The 21,468-nt window shown below is 44.5% G+C and overlaps 1 protein-coding gene across 2 annotated transcripts in view; it reads right to left on the bottom strand.

Moving 5' to 3' along the window:
* Window positions 1–3,711: 3,711 nt before the first annotated feature.
* The window catches only part of ABCC2 (ATP binding cassette subfamily C member 2), an 83,218-nt gene continuing 65,461 nt past the window's right edge, over window positions 3,712–21,468 (bottom strand). For both annotated transcript variants that reach the window (XM_063607850.1, XM_034931269.3), the window contains 11 exons: window positions 21,086–21,305; window positions 20,785–20,939; window positions 18,378–18,533; window positions 16,624–16,823; window positions 14,198–14,324; window positions 12,393–12,494; window positions 11,828–11,971; window positions 10,510–10,668; window positions 9,159–9,325; window positions 5,491–5,685; window positions 3,712–4,785 (listed from right to left, as the gene is read on the bottom strand). In XM_063607850.1, the coding sequence (XP_063463920.1) occupies window positions 4,656–4,785; window positions 5,491–5,685; window positions 9,159–9,325; window positions 10,510–10,668; window positions 11,828–11,971; window positions 12,393–12,494; window positions 14,198–14,324; window positions 16,624–16,823; window positions 18,378–18,533; window positions 20,785–20,939; window positions 21,086–21,305 (1,755 nt within the window). In that variant the 3' untranslated portion in view covers window positions 3,712–4,655. The remainder of the gene's footprint in view (window positions 4,786–5,490; window positions 5,686–9,158; window positions 9,326–10,509; window positions 10,669–11,827; window positions 11,972–12,392; window positions 12,495–14,197; window positions 14,325–16,623; window positions 16,824–18,377; window positions 18,534–20,784; window positions 20,940–21,085; window positions 21,306–21,468) is intronic.

Genomic DNA, 21,468 nt, shown 5'->3' with positions numbered 1-21,468 from the left:
ACAATGAAAAGCTGGCCAAAGAGTAATTGGTTTGCAGATTGGACCTAATAATTGTGTCAACCAGGCAAATATTTATTATACCAGAAGGTACCTTTATATTACCAGAATGCAAACCCTGACAAACCAGACCACAGGTTTCCGCAGATGAGCACTGAAAAAGAAGCAGCCAGGCAAAGCTATTGTTTAGCACCAGGTATCAAGAGCAATACCTGTGACCAGAGCTAATAGTACAACCAGTGCTATCCACAATCTCCTGACAACCAAGTTGTTTCCCAGAGAAGAACGAGTGTCTATAGCAAGCTTGTCCAGCCCATGGCCTGTGGGCCACGTGTGACCCACAGCTTTCAATGTGGCCCACCACAAATTTGTAAACTTTCTTAAAACATAATCAGATTTTTTTTTGCGATTTTTTTTTTTTTAGCTTATCAGCTATCATTAGTGTTAGTGTATTTTATATGTGGCCCAAGACAATTCTTCTTCCAGTGCGGCCCAGGGAGGCCAAAAGATTGGACAACCCTGGTCTCCAGGCTTGAGCAGCAAGTAATTGTCCCAAAGATGGCTGCCAAGGAACAGGGCAGATGGATCTGAAATCCGTGATAGTGTTTGTCAGGCATAATCGCCAGATGGAAATCAAGTGAGAACCAAGAGGATTAATCAAGAGATTACCAATATGGTGACCAAGGCCTTGATTGTTAGAATTGAAGAAGGAGCTCTATTGTAGTTCATTTTCAAAATTCAGTAAGAACCAAACTAGCCTAGTTTTTCTTCTCTTCCTGAAACTCTATTTTTATGTTCATTTACCTTAAAGAAACACTGCCATACATATATTCCCAGTCTGGTCTTGAACTCCTGAGCTCAAATGATCCTCCTGCCTAGCCTCCCAAAGTGTTGGGATTACAGGTGTGAGCCACTGCACCTGGCCATTTTCTCCTTTTTTCTACTTTTTCCATAAATAGTTGCTTTTTATATTGTAACAGTTAAATTCTACAGCATAACTAACTACTTGCATATGAAATTAAAAGGAGGGCTATGACAATGGAGTGCTTTTTACAGCCAATTGTTTTATGCATTTTTACAATCTTTTACTTATGATGTTTTCTTTTTTTTTTTTTTTGGAGACAGAGTCCCACTCTGTCACCCAGGCTGGAATGGAGTGGTGTGATCTCAGCTCACTGCAACCTCGACTTCCTGGGCTCAAGTGATCCTTCCACTTCAGCCTCCTGAGTAGCTGGGACTACAGGCATGCACTACTACACCTGGCTAACTTTCTGTATTTTTTTTTTTTTTGTAGAAACGGGGTCTTACCTTGTTGCTCAGGCTGGTCTCGAACTCCTGCGCTCGAGCATTCCGGCCTGCCTAGGCCTCCCAAAGTGCTGGGATTGCAGGTGTGAGTCACTGTGCCTGGCCTACTTATGGTATTTTCGAACAATATGAAACCTTTCAAAAAACCAGTCTAGTGTCTAGTCCATGTGGAAGACCAAACTCAGAGTAGAATATAGTCTTTGCTAACTAAATCTAAGTTGCAGGAGCTTAGAGATTTAAATATCAATGTTTGTACAATATTGTTTGCTAATTCTAAAATAAATTCATGATCGGTATGCATTTGTGGTTAAATGTATTCTCATTCTACTATATAAACAGGACAAATTTATTCTGAGGATGTTTCCAAAAGTGCTTATGCAAAATTATTCTGCCAGAAATGTAGGCCTGATGGTTTATTCTTATAGGTTTATTCTTTATATTTTTATAGACTTATTCTTCCTGTTTGTGCCAATGTATCAATGTAAAATTAGTTTGTTTTCTTTCAGTCTGTTTATTGCTTCTGAAAAAGGGGACGCTGCTCAGCTGGTGTTGGTGTTGGGCCTGACGACACTTTCTGTGAATGTTGAAAAACTGCAAACTAAAATCAATGTGGCTACTTGTGAGAACTGCTGCTGCAGAGAAACTGTTAAGAGTGGTGCTAATAGCAACAGAGCCAACGAGAAGGAGCACGTTTTCTTCCTCATCCAGGCTGCGTCCAGTGTCCCTCCAGCACCTCCTATTGTCAGAACTTAATAGGAATAGTTGGCAAAGCAGAAATGAGACTTATAAGTCCCAGCATCACAGAGCAAAATCTAAAAGGGTAGGTTTGAAACTAAGAGATAGTAGCTTAACGATGGGCATAGGCAACTTTACTTCTGAACACTATGATTCCATGCACCCAGAAGAATTGGGAAGGGCACAGAAAGTGCCCAAAAGATCAGTGAAAAACAGTGAAGAAACTGTTAAGAGTGGTGCTAATAAATAAATTTTTAAAACACCACTAAAAAAAAGGAAAAAGTAGTTTTTTGAAATTCTAATGATTAGAAAGAATAGATGGTAAAAACAGTAGTTAGCTACCTAGCAGTGAAATAGTTGAGAAAAAGAGATAAGGGAAGTGATGATGATGATGATGATGCTGATGCTGCTGCTGATGATGATATTGGATTAAAAGAGCAATACAGACTGGAACAATCAGGAAAAAAGAACAAGGATCAATAGCAGAAATAAAGGACATGACTTAGCTCTTATAGAGCTTTACAGGTATTGTATTGTATTAATCTTAAAATGCTAATTTTTTTCCACAAATAGGATGCATTTTACCAACAATGCATACCAAAGTTTAATTGGCAGTATCCTTTCTTCGTGGTATAGAAAATAACAGGTATTTTACAATTGATGGCATCTTAGATTAATATACACTAATCTGCAATTTACAGGAGCTACATTTCATGTACATAAGCAGGTATAGATCTGAAAAGCTAGCTGTAAAAAATAGCCAATGACTATAGAATATTGACAATGTACTAGATCTAGTTTGCAGAATTAAGGAGGGGATTCTCCATGAATAGCGCCCCCCCAGCCAACACTTCAATATCTATACAACTTTGTTGATCGCCATCCATGCTGTGATTCAAAATCGAATTCACAGGGCTATGTGTAGGAGGCACACAAGTTTATCATACAAATGAGACAATTTTTGTGCGTGTGTGAAAGGGGGAGCTATTATTGTTTTGGGAAAACAGATGTAACCCATAACTATTCAGGGCAAACCAGAGGTATGCTTACACTAGCTATATGCCCTTCATTTCAGAAGTTTAATGTTAAGCACCTCACTAAACAGACCGTGAAATGCTGAATAAATCAAAATCTTTATCATTACATCACTGAAAGGGAGGTAAGGAATATGAAGAACCCAAAAGAACCTGACACAAAGGCCCTAGGAGGTGAGGAAGGCCCAAAACTTAGGCTGGCTTCTGAAATCTCCTGCCCAGGAGATCTTAAACTCTCACTTTGTTGATAATGTAGGAGGTCAAGGCAAGAGATAAAGCCAAGGTCTGCCACAGTGCAGACTAAAACCCTCTGATGAACCTGTGTCATGAAAGGGTTATACCTGCAATGTACAGGTAAAGAGGCCTAGGTCCTGCCATGCAGAATGCAGGAGTCAACAAGAACAACAACAAAACCCCATGCCTATCTCCAACCTGTCACTTTCCCTGGAGAATTTGTAAATCACAAGCTGGCTCTTGTACAGGATTGTGGTCTGAAGTTGCACTGTGGTTTGAAACCCCTTAGTGAAGAATTTCATTCAAAGAGGTTCTGGGTAATGCCCCAGGCAGCAGGCTAAAGCATTCCCAATTCCCTTAGGAAGAATTCACGGTCAACTTAGGCCTCAAAGAATGTCCACAGATAAAGTTTTAAGGAGAACGAGCTTATAATAAAAATTCACAAGACATACAAGGAAATAAAATACCATGAGTAAAAACCAACAGAAACAACAGATAAAGAATCCAGACATTGGAATTATCAGACACAATATTTAAAAAACAATTGGAAATGCAAATGCCCCAGAAACATGAAAATATATTCATCCCCAATAGATACTAGGGAAATGCAAATGAAATTCTCAATGATACATCAATTCATATTCATCAGATTGACAGCAATGTTTTCAGTTGGCATTACCAGTTTGGCATCAGCTAGTTTGTGCATGTAAACATGTTCATACCCTCCATTCCTAGGTTATACCCTAGAGAAACTCTTACATATGTGCCAGGAGATGTAGACCAGAATGTCCATAGTAGTACTGCTTATAATTTTTAAAAACCTGAGAATAATGCTAATGATCCCCAATATTAAAACTGATACATTGTGCTGTATTCATACAATGCCAGACTACAGAGCAGTGAAAAAAAATAATGCACCTATTTGCATCACCATGGATGAATCTCAGATATAATATTGAACAAAAGAATCAAGTCATAGAAGATGTATGCAGTATGAGTCAGTCCATTTACATAAGTAAAAAAGGGTATATGTTGTTTAAAGATACATACAAAGGTGATAAAACGGAAATGAAAGGCAAAGGAATAATTATCGTGAAATTCAGGACAGTGGTTGTCCCTGGGAGGGGTGGGTAGCAAGGAAGTACGATCGAGGTAGACAATCGAGGGGTTTCTCAAGTACCTGGTGATATTTATTTTCTTAACCTGGGTAGTAGGTTCATGGGTGCTCACTTATCCTTTTTTAAAACGTACATTTTATACACACTTTTGTATGTATTCTGTATTTTATAAAAAATAAAATTAAATAAGAAATTATTCTTATAGTCCTTTTCTAACCCATGGGGCCTTCTGCTAGAATTTTGTGCTGTTCACATTCTCAATGCCAGCTTCCTTAGCCATAAAGTAAAAGGGTCCAGGGATTTGTAGCAGTTCTTCAGGGCTGCCGTACTCTATAATCTTCCCGTTGTCTAGGACCATTACCCTGAAACAAGGAAGAAAGAAATAAAAGTCTTAGGAAGCAGCATCTCAAGTCTAGGCATTTATAAGAATAACCAGGACTAAGTTGTGGTATAGTCAGACAAGGCTACAAAGCAGTGAAAATCAATGAGCCACAGCTACACACATCAACATGGATGAATTCTGCAAATAATATTGAACAAAAGAATCAAGTAATAGAAGAATACAGGCAGTATGAGTCCATTTACATGAGTTTTTAAAAGAAGTGCACATTGTTTAAGGATAGATTGGTTTACAAAGGGTGCCTATCATCTCCAAACAGCTTTCTAAGATTACTGACTTTTGATTGTAATATGACACAGCTGGAAGGAATAGAAAGCTTCTGGCTGTTTTACAGAGCAGCAGCTGGGGCTCAGGACAGTTAGGAAGGTCTATGGTCAACATCTGCCTCTCACGGCTTGAGCTTCCACCTCCCCACACCCAGTTAATTGTTACAACACACAGTTTCCTATTTTGCCCTCAAGATATGAATAGTTCCCTTAACCTTGTTCGTTTTCACTCGCATGATGTAAAATTTTGGCCAGATTACTTGACATCTCTAAGTCTCAGTTTCTTCATCAGTAATGTGGTGGTGGTTAAAGCTTCTGCCATCAGGTGTTTCCCGGCTGACACTGTTACTGTTGAGCAAGGGTTAAGCCATCCATGTCAAGCCCTGTCCCCCTACACTCACTTGTCACTGTCCATGATGGTGTGCAGCCTGTGGGCGATGGTGATCACTGTGCAGTGGGCGAACTCGTTTTGGATGGTCGTCTGAATGAGGTTGTCTGTCTCTAGATCCACCGCAGCAGTGGCCTCATCCAGGACCAGGATCTTGGATTTCCGAAGCAGAGCCCTGCCCAGGCACAGCAGCTGCCTCTGGCCTATGCTGCAGCCAATAGAAGCAACCATGTGTTAGCTCCTAAAGACCAAGGAAAGACGCAGGGCAGGGGGACCATTTTCATGTTCCAGATCAGACTTTCAAAACCCCCCCTCCAAAATTCCCCTGGAATGTTTGGGCCTCTTCAACTAGCTGTACCTTGCTGCTGTGAGCAGCGTTTTTCAAACTTTCCCAATTGAAACCCACCCCAAGTACTTAATTAAAAAGTCATATTTCTGGGCCCTTGCTTTGCTCAATCAGAGCCGGCAGGAGCCTAGGAACGTGCCTTTTTACTAAGCACCCCAGGCACATTTTTATGCTTAAACAAGTTTGGATAACAATGGCCCAGGAACCATGCTTTGTATTTGGTTGCCGTGATATCAACATTTCCAAAACAACATGAGTGTCACCAAGTTTACTTTAGCAGCATTTGACCTGAAACCATTAATATAGGGTGGAACAACACTAGAATGCCCCAGTGGCATTTCTTTGTGGCCTTAGCAAATCCATTTATTATTTTAATGTGTAATTCTAGTCTCAAGGCTAATTATTTGTTCAAGGCCTTCTGCTTTGATTAGAGATGAAGCTGTCTAATGAACGTGATGTCTTGGTGTGAGATGCAATGTATGTGGAATTCAAATATGCTTCTAAAATGCAAATAGCTTTAATTTGCTAAAAGCCTGTAATGAAGGCTGGACCTCTTACTTAACATAAAGAAGCTTTGGGAAATGATGTGAAGGAAATATTCAGGAATTTGCTAATTGCTCTTTCCTGCTGTGGCCATTAGGGAACATATTAAACAGGGGGTGGCCAAAGTGCTGTAATTCTCTGTAAGAAAATTTCTGCAGGAGATGAGAAGTCACCCAAGATGAACTTCCAGTTTTCCCCTGCAATGTAAGGTCAGAGACACTGAAAAACTATTTACTTAGCTTGTACCAAACTCCTGCCTGGCCCAAAGTGTAACGTAGACTTTGGACTTTAGAGTAACAGACTGTTGCTGAGGCGCCACTTTGTCTTTCAGCTGCTCTCTCCAAGCTGAACTTACCCATCATTCAACAGAGAAATGTAAGTTTTAGTCCCCCAGGCCAGGTTTGAAACTCAGGTCTGAAATCAAGGCATTGGTAATACCATTTAAGCATCTCTCAGCTTGGACAGGAGAAAGATGGCATGATTTTTGTTTTTACAAACCAGAAATGTCAAGGCCTCCCATTGTACCCTACCATAGCGTCCCAAATGTACCCTCTGTAGCACAGACTGTACTGGCATTTACTGACAGAGGTCTGTCTTCATTATGCTGTAAATGCTAGGAAGTCAGGGTTGTGTCTCTGTTTGCCTCTGTATTTTCAGTACCTGGCACATAGTAGGTGTATATATATTTTGGAGACGGAGTTTTGCTCTTGTCTCCCAGGCTGGAGTGCAATGGCGCAATCTCAGCTCACCACAACCTCCGCCACCCGGGTTCAAGCGATTCTCCTGCCTCAGCCTCCTGAGGGATTACTGCTGGGATTACAGGCCTGTGCCACCATGCCCCACTAATTTTGTATGTTTAGTAGAGATGGGGTGTCTCCACGTTGGTCAGGCTGGTCTCGAACTCCCGACCTCAGGTGATCCGGCTGCCTCGGCCTCCCAAAGTGCTAGGATTACAGGCATGAGCCACTGCGCCCGGCCGGTGTTATTACATTTTTGCTGACTGAATGTTTGAATGATCTTTTACACTGGCCTAAAGACCTACTTGAGTCCTGCTAGTTGCTAGATCTGTTGTGGAGGGAAAGTAAACTGACGATGTTCTCTACCAGGGCTTGTTCCCTGGGGCTACACACTGAAATCACCTGGGTCCCCGATTCAGTTGGTCTGGGCTACAGTTTAGGCGTTGGGAGGTTTAAAGCTTCCTGGGTGATTTTAGCTTGCAGCCTAGTTAATCACAACACTCTAGGCAGTGCTTCTCAAGTGTAATGTGCACACAAATCACCTGGGAATCTTGCTAAAGTGCGGATTCTGATGAGTAGGTCTATGCCTTGAGATTCTGCACGTGTCACAAGCTCCCAGGTGAAGCCAGAGTGGCTGGCCCCTGAATCAGTTACTGAGCCCTCCCTTCCTTCCTGAGCTTCAACTTGCCAACGGCCTATTCCCTGCCTACCACCCCTGAGGCCCCTGGGGCAGGAGCAAGACCTGTCCATGAGCGGTGGGCTTTGGCTGAGGGCAGAACTTCAGTGTGTGGAAGGAAAAACAAAAATGTTACAGGAAAAATGCCAGATCAACTTATTAATGGACAGGCAAACATACACTGAAGGCCAGAAGTGAACTGTCAATTATATAAAAATGTTTTGGAAAGGTTAAAAATAACTGTGAAAGCCAAGAGAGTCTTTTGTTGATTTCAGGTGTTTCAACAGTGCCTACGGATTTTACAGATGTCACGTTCCCTGTCATCCGCATGCTCTTTAGATCAGTGGTTCTTTAACTGCGATGCCCTTAACAGCCTCGTGGGGATCCTTTAAAACTCCCTATGTCCAGTCTAGCCTCAAACAATTAAATCAGACTCTAGGATTGGACCAGGCAGCCAGACTATTTTCATCCTGATTGTGCACAGCTGGGAGCCTCTGCTTTCTGTGGGATGTGTAAGCACACATTGTGTAATGTCATATGAGGAGTACATTTAATAACAAAGGTTTTTTGTTTGTTTGTTTGTTTTGAGATGGAATCTTGCTCTGTCTCCCAGGCTGGAGTGCAGTGGTGTGATCTCAGCTCACTACAACCTCCGCCTCCCGGGTTCAAGCAATTCTCTGCCTCAGCCTCCTGAGTAGCTGAGATTACAGGCGCCTGCCACCACGCCCAGTTAATTTTTTGTATTTTTAGTGAGACGGGGTTTCACCATCTTGGCCAGGCTGGTCTTGAACTCCTGACCTCGTGATCCACCGGCCTCAGCCTCCCAAAGTGCTGGGATTACAGGCGTGAGCCACTGCACCCGGCCAATAACAAAGGTTTTCAAGAGTTGATTTTTTTTTTTTTTTAGACAGAGTCTTGCTCTGTTGCCCAGGCTGGAGTGCAGTGGCGCAATCTCGGCTCAATGCAACCTCCACCTCCTGGGTTTAAGTGATTCTCCTGCCTCAGCCTCCTGAGTAGCTTGGGACTACAGGTGCCCACAACCATGCTCGGCTACTTTTTGTATTTTTAGTAGAGACAGGGTTTCACCATGTTGACCAGGCTGGTCACAAACTCCTGACCTCAGGTGATCTACCTGCCTCAGCCTCCCAGAGTGCTGGGATCACAGGCGTGAGCCACTGTGCTCGACCAGTTTTCAAGAGTTTTAAAGCACTTTCACATCTATTTTATCTTGTGAACTTTACAACAGGTTCATTTTACACTTTAGGAATCAGACCTGGATGAAAATTCTATGCCAGGCATCACCTAACACGAGGAACACGAGGAGTGGCCCCCTCACATCCTCTCACTGCCTGCAGGGGTAGCAGGCTATGGAACATTACCTCAGGTTGCCACCAGCCTCTGTCACTTCGTGGGATAACCCAAGTTGCAGGCTGGCCACAAAAGACTTGAGGTGAGCCAGCTCCAGGGCCTTCCAAATCTCCTCATCTGAGTAGTTGTTGAAAGGGTCGAGATTCATCCTCAGGCTTCCAGAGAACAGGATGGGGTCCTGCAAGTGAAAGGACAAGGGGGCTGTTGGGGCTCATGCCAGAAAAGGACCTCGGAGTTCCTCAGGACTGGGAGATGGTGGATAGGACTGGCCTGAGATGGATTCCTGAGGCAGGAAGCTGGTTTGTGGTTGAGCTTCCGCAAGGTTTTCCCTCCTAAGGCTCGGAGTGGCTACCAGCCAGGGGCTAGGCACAGGGTTAGAAGTCCTCGGTTTATTTTTTGTTTTTGAGGCTGAGTTTCACTCTGTTGCCCAGACTGGAGTGCAGTGGCACGAACACCGCTCACTGCAGCCTTGACATCCTTAGCTCAAGTGATCCTTCCACCTCAGCCTCCCGAGTAGCTGGGACCAGAGGCACGCACCACGATGCCTGGCTGATTTTTTAAATTTTTTTTGTAGAGATGGGTTCTTGCCATGTTGCCTAGGCTGATCTTGAACTCCTGGGCTCCAGTGATTCACCTGCCTCGGCCTCCCAAACCCATAATCGTGATTTCAAGGTAGAGGGATCAGAGGAGGGTAGAGGAAAGAATAGTACAGCTGCATGAGAAGAAGGTGTCACGCTTTTGAAGAGGCTGGAGAAAAGACTATCGAACTGAGCAAACACCAGACAGACCAAAACTACCCCCAGAGGAACTGGGCTGCAGTGGGCGGAGGAGGAAAGGTTCTCCTGAGGAGCCGCTGCGGGGAACGGAGAGGCCTCGCGGCAGTCCTTATCTGGCAGGATCCAGAGAGAAAGCCGACGGGAACTCTTTCTTGCTGATGCACGAAGCGTTCCGCTTGCTGGCAGAAACCTGCAGCAAATTCCCTCCTCTATCTTTTAACCATAGCAAATGGGGAGTATAAAGCTTAATGGCTTCAAGCTTCAGCGGCAAAACTGCTAATGCTGATTGCAAAAGTCTTGCAAACCGTGATGGGCTATAGCAACGCTAAAGAATCGTCTGCTGTACTTGACTTCTGTTGTGTTGCTGCCACCTAGTGGTCAGATACAGGCAGCCACAAATGCATATTACCAAACATTTCAAAGTTCTGGAAACGACGTGTCCATCCTAGGGAACTAGCTCAAGTATCCCGAGTAGACCGTGGAATTGACAGTGCTGACTGAACAGACATCAAGAAGAAGCTGCATATGTTTCCTGTAAAACAAGCTGCTCCCCACGGCATGTGCCCGAGTAAGTTCTAGAGCTCACCTGGGGGATGATGGTCAGCTTCTCTCGGAGGTCGTGGAGCCCAATGGAAGCAATATCTACTCCATCAATGATAATCTGACCACCGGCAGCCTCTAAGATTCTGAAGAGGCAGTTTGTGAGGGATGACTTTCCAGCTCCTGTCCTGCCCACCACACCAATCTGCGAATATAGTTCCCTTACACATTAGTTCCACAAATAATTCTTGGGGAAAAGTTATTTAGCCTGGGCATTCACAGTCACAGGAGGTAAGAGGCAGTGACTGGCCACTCCATCTCTAAGATATTAAACTGATTTTGGTTTTGGTGAGGAAAAAAGTACCCAGATGTCAGAAAAAGATGCCAAAAATCATTGTTTGCTGAGAACTATAGTCACTGTTTGAAATGGACTCTCTTGGCAGCTGTTGTTATAATTATTATTGGAAATTATAGATAAAAACAAAATCCTTGTTTAGGCCAGGCGTGGTGGCTCATGCCTATAATCCCAGCACTTCGGGAGGCCAAGGCAGGCAGATCACCTGAGTTCAGGAGTTCAAGACCAGCCTGGTCAATATGGCAAAACCCCGTCTCTACTAAAAATACAAAAAAAAATTAGCCAGACATGGTGGCGTGCACCTGTAGTCCCAGCTACTTGGGAGTCTGAGTCAGAAAAATCACTTGAACCCAGGAAGCAGAGGTTGCAGTGAGCCAAGATTGTGCCACTGCACTCCAGCCTGGGTGATAGAGTGAGACTCCATCTGAAAATAAATAAATAAATAAATAAAAATAAAGAAAAAAGAAAAATGCTTGTTTAGAAGTGAAGAAGGGAAAGATTAGGTCTGCCACCAGCTGAGAGCCAGACTCTGATCTGGACCTCAGCGTCCTTGCTCATCAGACCCCAGGTCCTCGGAAAACAACAGCACCTAAGGAGGGTGCCTGACTTTGAAGACTGGGAGGAGAACTGGGCCATTCTTCCTTCAGGGACAACCTCCACACTGCTATTCTCAACAGTTCCTTCACCAGGCCTGGCCGCCCCCTTGTTTCCTTCCTGACTTCCTCTCTGCATACTGTGGACCTTATAGGAAAGGGGCCCTGGTCAGCTGGCTAGGAGGCAGGGAGGAGCTGAGCAGAGGGCCCCGACAGCTGCGGTAAGTCTGTGTGATCCCTGGCTGCTATCCTTCCCTCTGATACTGTGTCTCCACACCTCCCCAGGGCAGAGGAAGTGCCCTGACCCTCTCCCTCCATCCAAATGATGAAGGCTTAGGGCCCAGCTGCTCTCCACTCTGTCCAATTGTTGTTTGATCACAAGGCCTCCCATCCAGGCCTTCCTTCACTCCACCTACCTTCTCCATGCTACCGATGTCACAAGTGATCCCTCTGAGGACCAGATCCAGCTCAGGTCGGTACCGCACTTGGTAGTTGTTAAACTGGATCTTGCCTTTGCTGGGCCAATCTGGCGGAGGCCTCTTATCAGTCACCCAGGGTGCCTGGCAAGGAGACAAGATGAGAAGTAAGTTTTATAAGGTGGCAACTCAGCCGAACAGTCCACCCAGGACTCGTGACATAGAACAGGAGAAGGGTAGCAGTGTCCCAGCTACCTAATGGCCTCTGCATTTAATAGACTGAACTAGACTTGCACTTTTGGAAAGTTCCTACCTTATTCAGTTAAAGAAAAATACACCATGAGCTTGTGCTGTAGATCTCCTCGGTATGTTCCAAGACCCGACATCCCCTAAACCATTTCCTATTCTAAGTTTGAAGAAATTAGGTCCTTTGAGTTAGAGGAAAGGAAACTTTAGGGACCCACTATGGGCCCATGTGAAATATGGAGAAATTCTAAAGATGCACTCTCGAAGGAGTTGCATGTGGTTTTTGCCTTGTTCCTGGATTTTTCCAGTTCCTCCTTACCTCATTTTCCACTTTTGTGTACTCAGTTATTCGCTCAACAGCCACAATGTTGGTCTCTATTTCTGATGTCATCCTCACCAGCCAGTTCAGGGTTTGTGTGATCTACAGAAAAACCAGAAGACTGAAAATCATCATAGGCACAGAAACCAACTCAACCACTCAAACCACAAGGACTATCCAGTGCCGACTTTGTACCCAGCACTGTGCTGGACTCTACAAGGGAGTAAGGAAAAGTGTAAGAAAGACAATCCTTGCCTCCTTGGGGAAGGAATTAAGAGCAGTGCATTGAATGGCTGCAGACTAATTAGGTGCTCACGCGAAGGGCAATGTGAGTGTCTAGTGGTTTGGGACTAAAGCTGGAATTTGAGAGTCTGGCAATGGGTGGAGTGGGAGCAGAGCTCAGGCCTCCTGCCTGGATGCCTAGTGTTCTTTGTGAGTCAGGGAAAGGCATGATCCAGGCCAGGGAATCTGTAGATTACTCAGATGCAAACTTCTTTCAGAAAAAGACTCAGGAGTTTGCATATATGCACAGAGAGTTCTTGTTGAGCAAATGGTGGTTAAAGAAAGGGAGCCACAGAAAGCAGAGGACGGAATCATGGGGACTCAGAGTATCCACTTTGTGTAGATTGAAGCATATGTAATTGCTGGTGTTTGAGTCATTTTGTTTTGGTTCAATCTAATAGTTTCCTGACTATTTGCCTTGTCTGTCCTGGGCTAAAAAGCCTAGAAATGGGGGTATGAAAGGGCAGTGACACAAGGAACTAAGTGACTCTAGTGAATAACAAAGTCCTTTTAGGTGCCCTGGCAGGAACACATTGGGCCTTATTAACTTCTTTTTTTTTTTTTGAGATGGAATCTTGCTCTGTTGCCCAGGCTGGAGTGCAATGGCACGATCTTGGCTCACTACAACCTCTGCCTCCTGGGTTCAAGTGATTCTCCTGCCTCAGCCTCCCCAGTAGCTGGGATTACAGGCACTCATCACCATGCCTGGCTAATTTTTTTTGCATTTTTAGTAGAGATGGGGTTTCACCATGTTGGCCAGGCTGGTCTCAAACTCCTGACCTCAGGTGATCCACCCACTTCGGCCTCCCAAAGTGCTGGGATTACAGGTGTCAGCCACTGTGCTCCACAAGCCTTATTAACTTCTAATGAAGACAGCACTATTATATAATGCCCACATGTAACTATGCAAATCTCTTTGAACTAAAAAAATTAGTTCAAAAAGATGGTCAAATGACTCATTTATAACAAATATTGATTGAATAATTACGGTAGTGCCAGCCACTGTCTTAGGTGCTAGAAAAGAATCATGCCTGCCATGTATCCTCTAGTCATGCTGGGGATGCTGCAGTGAGACACATTCTATAGTTTTATCAGACTCTATGTTCTTTATTAGAATTACCTCCAATTATTCTACGATCTAAGAAAAATAAACACAGGAGGAATTATTTGTTCAAAAAGCCTTTCTGATTACTGCTACATTCTAGAGAAGAAAGTTATTTATTCTCTCACTAGAACCAAGCAAAGAGGCAGACAGGGAACAATTAGATTGAAACATATGAAATTGCCTTCTTAAGCCCTAAGGTCAATATTTATGTCCAGTTTTCTAGATGGCATTCATGTCTACTTAGGAAGAGTAAGGAATATGTCCATGGGTAAAAGATGGAGCCAGGGTTTGAACCTCAGTCTTCTTTAGTCCCTCTGGGTTTAAGAAGGAATCAAGAGCACAGACTCCACAGTATACATCAGGCTTAATTTAAGAATAAGCACACTAACGAAACCAAACTCCCAACCTTCAAACTCACATTGAGTGCATTGGACAGAACAAAGCCAACAGTGTCCCCACTTAGGGTATCTCTATAAATAACCATCATCAAGGCTGAAAAGAAGACAATCAGGTTCCCAACCAGCTCCAGGCGAATTGCAAGCCACCTGTGGGGCAACAGAACCAGAGAGTGCGTGTCACTGATCACGTCCTCATCTTAACCAGCAACCTTGGCGTTCACAGAACATTCTCAGAGGGTTTGACTTGATCGGGCCGCACTCTTAGGCAATGCCTCAATTTGACTTAGAAACACCATGTATTCCTAAAAGCCTATTGATATATTTTTTAAGAAAATAAATTGCATTTTAAAGATCCTAGAGGTCTTTGCTGAACTAAGGGAATCCTACAGTGCAATGTCTACCAAACTCGCCAAATCATAAGAATCACCTAGGGCAACTGTTAATATACAATGTTACAAATTCATGTGGAAAATTCCTGGACCCTTTCCTTTAAGATTCTGATTTCAGGGGGCCTAGGATGGGATTCAAGAATCTGCATTTTTTTTTGTTTTTGTTTTATGAGACAAGGTCTTGCTCTGTCACCAAGGCTAGAGTGCAGTGGCGTGATCATGGCTCACTGCAGCCTCGACCTCCCGGGCTCAAGCCATCCTCCTACCTCAACCTCCCAAGTAGCTGGAACTATAGGTGCACACCACTACACCCAGCTAATTTTTTTGTATTTTTTGTAGAGCCAGGATTTCATCATGTTGCCCAAGCTGGTCTTGAACTCCTGGGCTCACGTGTTCTGCTTGCCTCAGTCTCCCAAAGTGCTGGAATTACAGGCATGAGCCATTGCTCCTGGCCAAAAATCTGCATTTTAAATGAACGCTCCAAATGACTTCTTTTGATCAGGCTGGGGAAGCAATGCCATAGTGAATCCATGTGTAAGATTAAAAAGTAAGCACCATAGGAAGGGTCAACGTGCCCTGTTTGATTTCAGTATTTGTAAAAGGGGAAGAAGAAGCTGAGGGTGAAAGGAAGTTAGGTGCAAGTTGGCCACAGGGAGATATACTGGGGTTTCATAGAGAACTGAAGAATACATGTGTATAGACACAGTTTATAAGAATGGACTTTCCCAGGCCAGCTGTGGTGGCTCATGACTGTAATCCCAGCACTGTGGCAGGCCAAGGCGGGCAGATCACCTGAGATCAGGAGTTCAAGACCAGCCTGACCAACACGGAGAAACCCCGTCTCGACTAAAAATACAAAAAAAAATTAGCCGGGCGTGGTAGCGGGCGCCTGTAGTCCCAGCTACTAGGGAGGCTGAGGCAGGAGAATGGCGTGAACCCGGGAGGCGGAGCTTGCAGTGAGCCGAGATCGCGCCACTGCACTCCAGCCTGGGCGACAGAGCGAGACTCCGTCTCAAAAAAAAAAAAAAAAAAAAAAATTAAAAAAATTAGCTGGGCGTGGTGGTGCATGCCTGTAATCCCAGCTACTTGGGAGGCTGAGGCAGGAGAATTGCTTGAACCCAGGAGGCAGAGGTTGTTGTGAGCTGAGATTGCACCATTGCACTCCAGCCTGGGCAACAAGAGGGAAACTCCATCAAAAAAAAAAAAAAAAGGACTTTCTCAAAGAAAATGTATTTAAATGTCTGCACCAATAATTCCAGCATGTGTATGAATAAATATGATATGTCCTTTACAGTGAAGGTCTAATAAGATTTACTTATATGCCTTTTCCTTCTTAGAAAGTCTCTAAGAAATAAAATATCTTTACAATCAAACTCCTGACCTGTCCACATTCCAAATAATACTGAGCATCTTTAGCACCTCAAGACACTTTGGAAGCCACTCAAGAATTTTTCTTCCTGAAAAAGATCTTCCTCTTTCCAGGACATACTGCTTGCCAGGGCTTAAGGATACTGGAGAATAATGCTCACCCTGTTCACAGGACGGAAGCTTCCCTTTCTGTCATCAATGGTCTTACCTAAAAATTCCCAACTCTCCTCTCTCCAACCTCCACTGCCTTCACTACCCAGAAAGAGTGTCATGACTATGGAGAATCTCACATCCGTTCTCAGAAAAGTAAACAGAGGATGTTCAGTTCACCCAGCACTTATTTGGTACTGGGTTACAAAATGCTCACAAATGTCATTTGACTTCCACCATGAGACAGGTGGAACCCTGTGAGATAGGGTGTGTTCTGGCCATTACAAAAACAAAGAAATGGAGATTCTCCTTAGAGAAGTCAAGGCAATTCACCCAGCTTGGTAAACGGCAGAGCTGTCATGGGGACCCAGTCTCTGACTCCAAAGCTCATGCTTTCTTCTCTCCACTTACATAGCATGACAGTGTGTGTGGCCAGAGTGAATTTCACACCACTAGCCATGCCTGCCCTCCCACCGCTAATATCAAACATATAGAACCCCAAAGTACACACATGGGTAAATACCCAGGGGAAGCCTCACCTGTTGGAGGTGATCCAGGAAAAGACACATTTCTGGTTGGTGTCAATCCTCACCTCATTGTGTTTCAGAAATCGCTGCTGGTGCTCAAAGGCACGGATAACTGGCAAACCTGATACGGTCTCGCTGAAGTGAGAGTAGATTGGGGACCTGGTGACAGAGTCCAGACGCCTCAGCTGGCGGGAGGTAGACACATAAAACATCTAGACACAAAAAGTAAAGAATCAGCCAGTCCCGCAGTCATGAGGCATCCACCATCTTCCTCCTTTCTGGCCACAACCCAGCATTCTTCCCCTTGATGGGCATAGCTTACGTCTGAACAAGACAAAAGCCTGCAGTGCCATGTCTGGGAGCAGAATGATGAGACGCTCCGAGGAGGAGACCAATGAGAAGACTGGGGTTGGTGGGGAACAGAGTGGGGTGAACATGAGGAGAGCACACTGCAGCCTCAGAGCTTTGAGTCTCCAAACCTCCTAAGGAGTTCCGTCAGCCTAACCCATATCCCCCAGATCTACGGCTATCATCCATGTGACAGTTTCTGTACTCATTAGAGAAAAGGTCCCCAAAAGGATTTTGTAAAGGCAGTGGGGCCCGTGGGGTGTGTAAAGTGGGGATGGGCAGGAAATGGCCAGAAAAAGGCATGCCTAGGTTTGGGTAAAAAGGGAAGAATCTGTTCAGTTAAGTGACCAAAACTGTGCCTCGGTGGTGTGTGAAGGTACAGAGAATTCTGGAGGTATGCAGAGTGCTGAGGGGGTAAGAACTGGAACAGGGTAGAATCCAATGCAGGAAGAACCCTGTGGCCTGAGGGCAAGGGGGAGTGGAATGGGTCCGCACTGCTACTAGATTCTGTGAGGATTTGTTGAAACCTGGGAAGAGTGGGGCGTTAGAGAGATGGGATGCAAAATGTTATACATGGACATACAGATGTTCCCTCCAATAACCCTGCTTCTTGTTTGTTGGCTTGTTATTAATAGTTAAAAGGCCGCTATGGTGACAATGTGCCTGAGGAACTGTACACGGACATGGGGGCGAGCCGCCAATCGCAGGCCACAAGGCCACGAGCCCCTGATCAGTGTCTTCAGAATTGTTTCCCCAGGTAAACAATTCACCACAAAAGCAGCTGGTGGGACCAGAGTTCCTCCACAGCCTCCCCTTCCCTCACCCATTTTATTGTGGGAATAGGGTTCCTTCCACTCGTTCCAGTTTCCCTGTTTTGCTTTCAAGCTGCACATTCCCTCGAAGAATACACTGGAATTGAGCCTAAACCACCCACAGACACCCCAGTGAAACTAGAACTTTGCCGAAGTAAAAAGAAAGACCCAGCTGCTGCTGAGAGACATCTCCAAGCAGCTATGCCTGTCCAAAGTCAACCAAGGAAGCACCATAGCATGGCTCTTCTGGAACCGACCTAATCGTCATGGGGGTTCTTATGGAGCTGCAAGACTGTGTCCAGAGCCAATCTCAAAGTAGTCTTGGATCCAAACGTAAATCTGTCCGACCTAAGCTTCCAGGGAGTGAAGGGTGGGCAGCAGTTAGGGTGACATTTGCCATAAATGGTGCACCCATTGATGCTCTCACTTCAGCTTCAGACAGTGGCCTGTGGGCTCCTGGGTATGTCAACATATGACTAAATGGCAAAGATGCTGAGGGGAGGAGTGAGTGACTAGCAATGAATCAGAGAGAAGATTCTCAGGAAAGAGGCTGGGCTTTTATAGATAGAGAGGAAGGAAGGATGACTTAGCCATTTCCAAACCTACCTGAACAGATACATAAATAATGCCAAGAGGAATGACGATGATGGTGAAGACAGGAGTGGCCATGCAGATCATGACAAGGGTGCTGATTATCCCCAGGAAGCATGTAATCCAGCTGCGCAAGGACTGAGGCAGGGTGTCATCCACTGTGGAAATATCCTAGGAAAACGATTAGGAGAGATACACCATCACTGAGGTCTTCCTAAGATAGTTTACATCTTCCTAGTTCTAGCAAGGAATCTGTTGGAATCTGTGTGTTCCCAGTACTCTTTCATGTAATCATTTCATTGTGTTCATTTGCAATAGGCTGCATTGCTTGCCCCAATAACCAATTTCATTTCCATAATTTCTTCATTTAGGCCTGGCGTGGTGGTCACACCTGTAATCCCAGCACTTTGCAAGGCTGAGGCGGGTGGATCACCTGAGATCGGGAGTTCAAGACCAGCCTGACCAACATGGTGAAATCCCATCTCTACTAAAAATACTCAGGAAGTTGCTTCCTCTGCTAAGCATAGAGGACCAAGGGGAAGGGAGCTGGGTTGAATGTGAGCCTGCCTGGACAGTGTTCTAACCAAGGAACCCAGCGGGAACAGATGTGTCTTACTGCCATGTTGCCTTCGTGTCATGTGAAATAAATGAACAAATAAGAAAAATGAATGAATGGATGGATGGTTTGGAGAACACTCAAGAAGCTTGGTTTATATTTTGGGTTGCCCTTGCCTAAATTTCTGGGGATTATATTGATTCTATGATTGGTAATATGTGAGTACCAAAGTGAGTTTAAGTTATCTCTGGAATTTCTCAAACTGTATCAGGGATAATGGTCTTCCAGGAAAGCTCTGAATCATGGATGACTCCTGAGTCTAACCTACCTTTCCCAAAGTCCTATCAGAATGCAAATAACTATACCCACAGTTGGCAGAGAAAAGAAATCCCTACCAGTTATCAGTTCTATGCAGATTACTTTTGATCCTTACCTGGCACAGAGTCTCCATCTTTCCTTCCTCCACTCCATCTCCTCTTAACTCAGCCATTGATCCCAGAGGCCCCTTGATCAAACTCCCCTTAATAGGTCTGAGCCACCTCCCCAACGAAACATACTATATAATTAATGACAGTTTCCTTTCTCATGCAAAAGCAGTCTTCAAACTATGACTGTTGCCTAAGTAACTCACAGAAAACCTCTGTGTTCTCTTTCTCAGAAGATTATATATATTACAACATGGGGAAAACTGTGATCTTTACAAAATTACTATGACAAATTTCTCACCCAAAATTGAGTGTTCTTTTAGGTTCTAGTAAAGAGCAGAAAGGCCATTGAAGTTGTCTCTAGTGACATCATGCCCACTGTTTCTGCCCCAGAGGAAGATGACACAGGGGGACCAGTTAACGGCCCACTTTTGAAGCAGTTACTGTGTCCCCAGAACCTGGCTGTGGACTGTGAGCTATACTTTCTATGTCTGCCCCAAGACCAACAAACAAGAGTCCAGAGCTGCTCCATAAGCACAGGGCTAAAAACTGTGCTGGTGATAGTTACTTATCATTCAGAATTGCCTGATCTCTGCCTCTGTTCCTGAATTCCCATCTCAGATACACTAAAAAATCAATGAGTTGGGTCTGGCCCATGGAAGAGAGACATCTATGATCTTCACATTCATTGAGTGCCCCAGTGCCTAGTACAGTAGTTGGCTCATAGAAAGTGCTCAATAACGGTTGTTGAATGAATGAATGAATGAGTGAATGCCAAGGGTTCCAGGATCTGTGGTAGATGGAAACAATATTTGAGAACTTTTTAAAATCACTGATGGCTCTATTCCATAGTCCAGACCAAATTTACTCATTGTTAAAGCATTCAAGATAGAAGTTTCAGGAATGGAGGCAGAGGCCAAGCAAAGGGTTATCCTACTATCTCTTGTATTTCCTGTCCCAGGCTGTGACAGTGCTTTTATTTATGTTCCTTCCTCTGCAGAATAATCCTTCTCACCCTGCTCTACTGCCATCCCCCAACCCTTGCCATCTCCCTGGCTTGCTTCTATGACTTAAGTTTCACCTTTTCTGACATTTCCCACCTTTATCACGCAGGCTGGGCTAGTGCCTTTTTTTCCTTTGTACTCCCAGACCACCTTTCTACACACTGCTGTTACTGGTTTTACTATATTCTATTATAATCCTTCACTTCTTTGGTTGTCTTCTTCACTAGATGCTGAGCTACTTGAAGGGTCAGAGATGTTCATCCCTCAATCTCCAGGATTCTTGGGAGCTCACAGCAGGTACTCAAGAAACACTTGCATGTTGAGTGACAAAAGAACTGGAACTGAACAGTGTTGTCTAGGGGGACACAATAATTCCTCCCTGTCAGGAAGATCCTCAGTATATAAACACACCACCTGACAGTTCTTGAGATACTTACGCCGGCAAACCTGTTCACGATCCGGCCTGTGGGTGTTGTGTCAAAAAATCTCATAGGTGCTCGAAGGATATTGTTCAGCAGTTGCTTGTGCAAGATATTTGATGCATGGACGAAACCAAAGGCACTCCAGAAATGTGCTATGAACACAAATATACCTAGAGATGGAAGCAGTTTTGTCAGCACCATGCACAGGAATCCCTGAAGACTTGTGCCCAGGACATAACGGCAAATGCATTCCTGAGTCCAGGAAAAGTACAGGGTCCAGACAGATTCTGTAAGATGTCATAGCCATCAGACATACCTTGGGCTAATCCCAGAGCTCCGTAGACTCCAACTCTCATGTCCCTCTGAGATGCTGGATAGTCGGTGCTATTGAAGATTTTAGAGTCACTGGTCCAAGCACTGAGCCAGAGGTTGGATCCAATAAAAGCCACAGAATTCATCACAAACGCAAGGATGATGAAGAATATCGAAAACAATCCTATTGCTTGTAGGTACTCCAGGTAGATGGAGAACTTCACCTGCAAAGTCCCCACCTCAATATTAGTAGAACTCCCTAATGGTTTTTGATAAGGAATCACCTAGAATGCCAACCACAAGGAGAAGTGGAGTCCCCTGGGAGCATGGGTAGCAGGTAGCAAAATTTGGTAGTCTGTGGTCACCATTTCTGCACTGTGCCAGGAA

The sequence above is a fragment of the Pan paniscus genome, chromosome 8 (genome assembly GCF_029289425.2).
Source record: "Pan paniscus chromosome 8, NHGRI_mPanPan1-v2.0_pri, whole genome shotgun sequence".
NCBI lineage: Eukaryota > Metazoa > Chordata > Mammalia > Primates > Hominidae > Pan > Pan paniscus.
The sequence above is the reverse complement of the archived record's forward strand: the minus strand, read 5'-3'. Positions and strand labels throughout refer to the sequence as shown.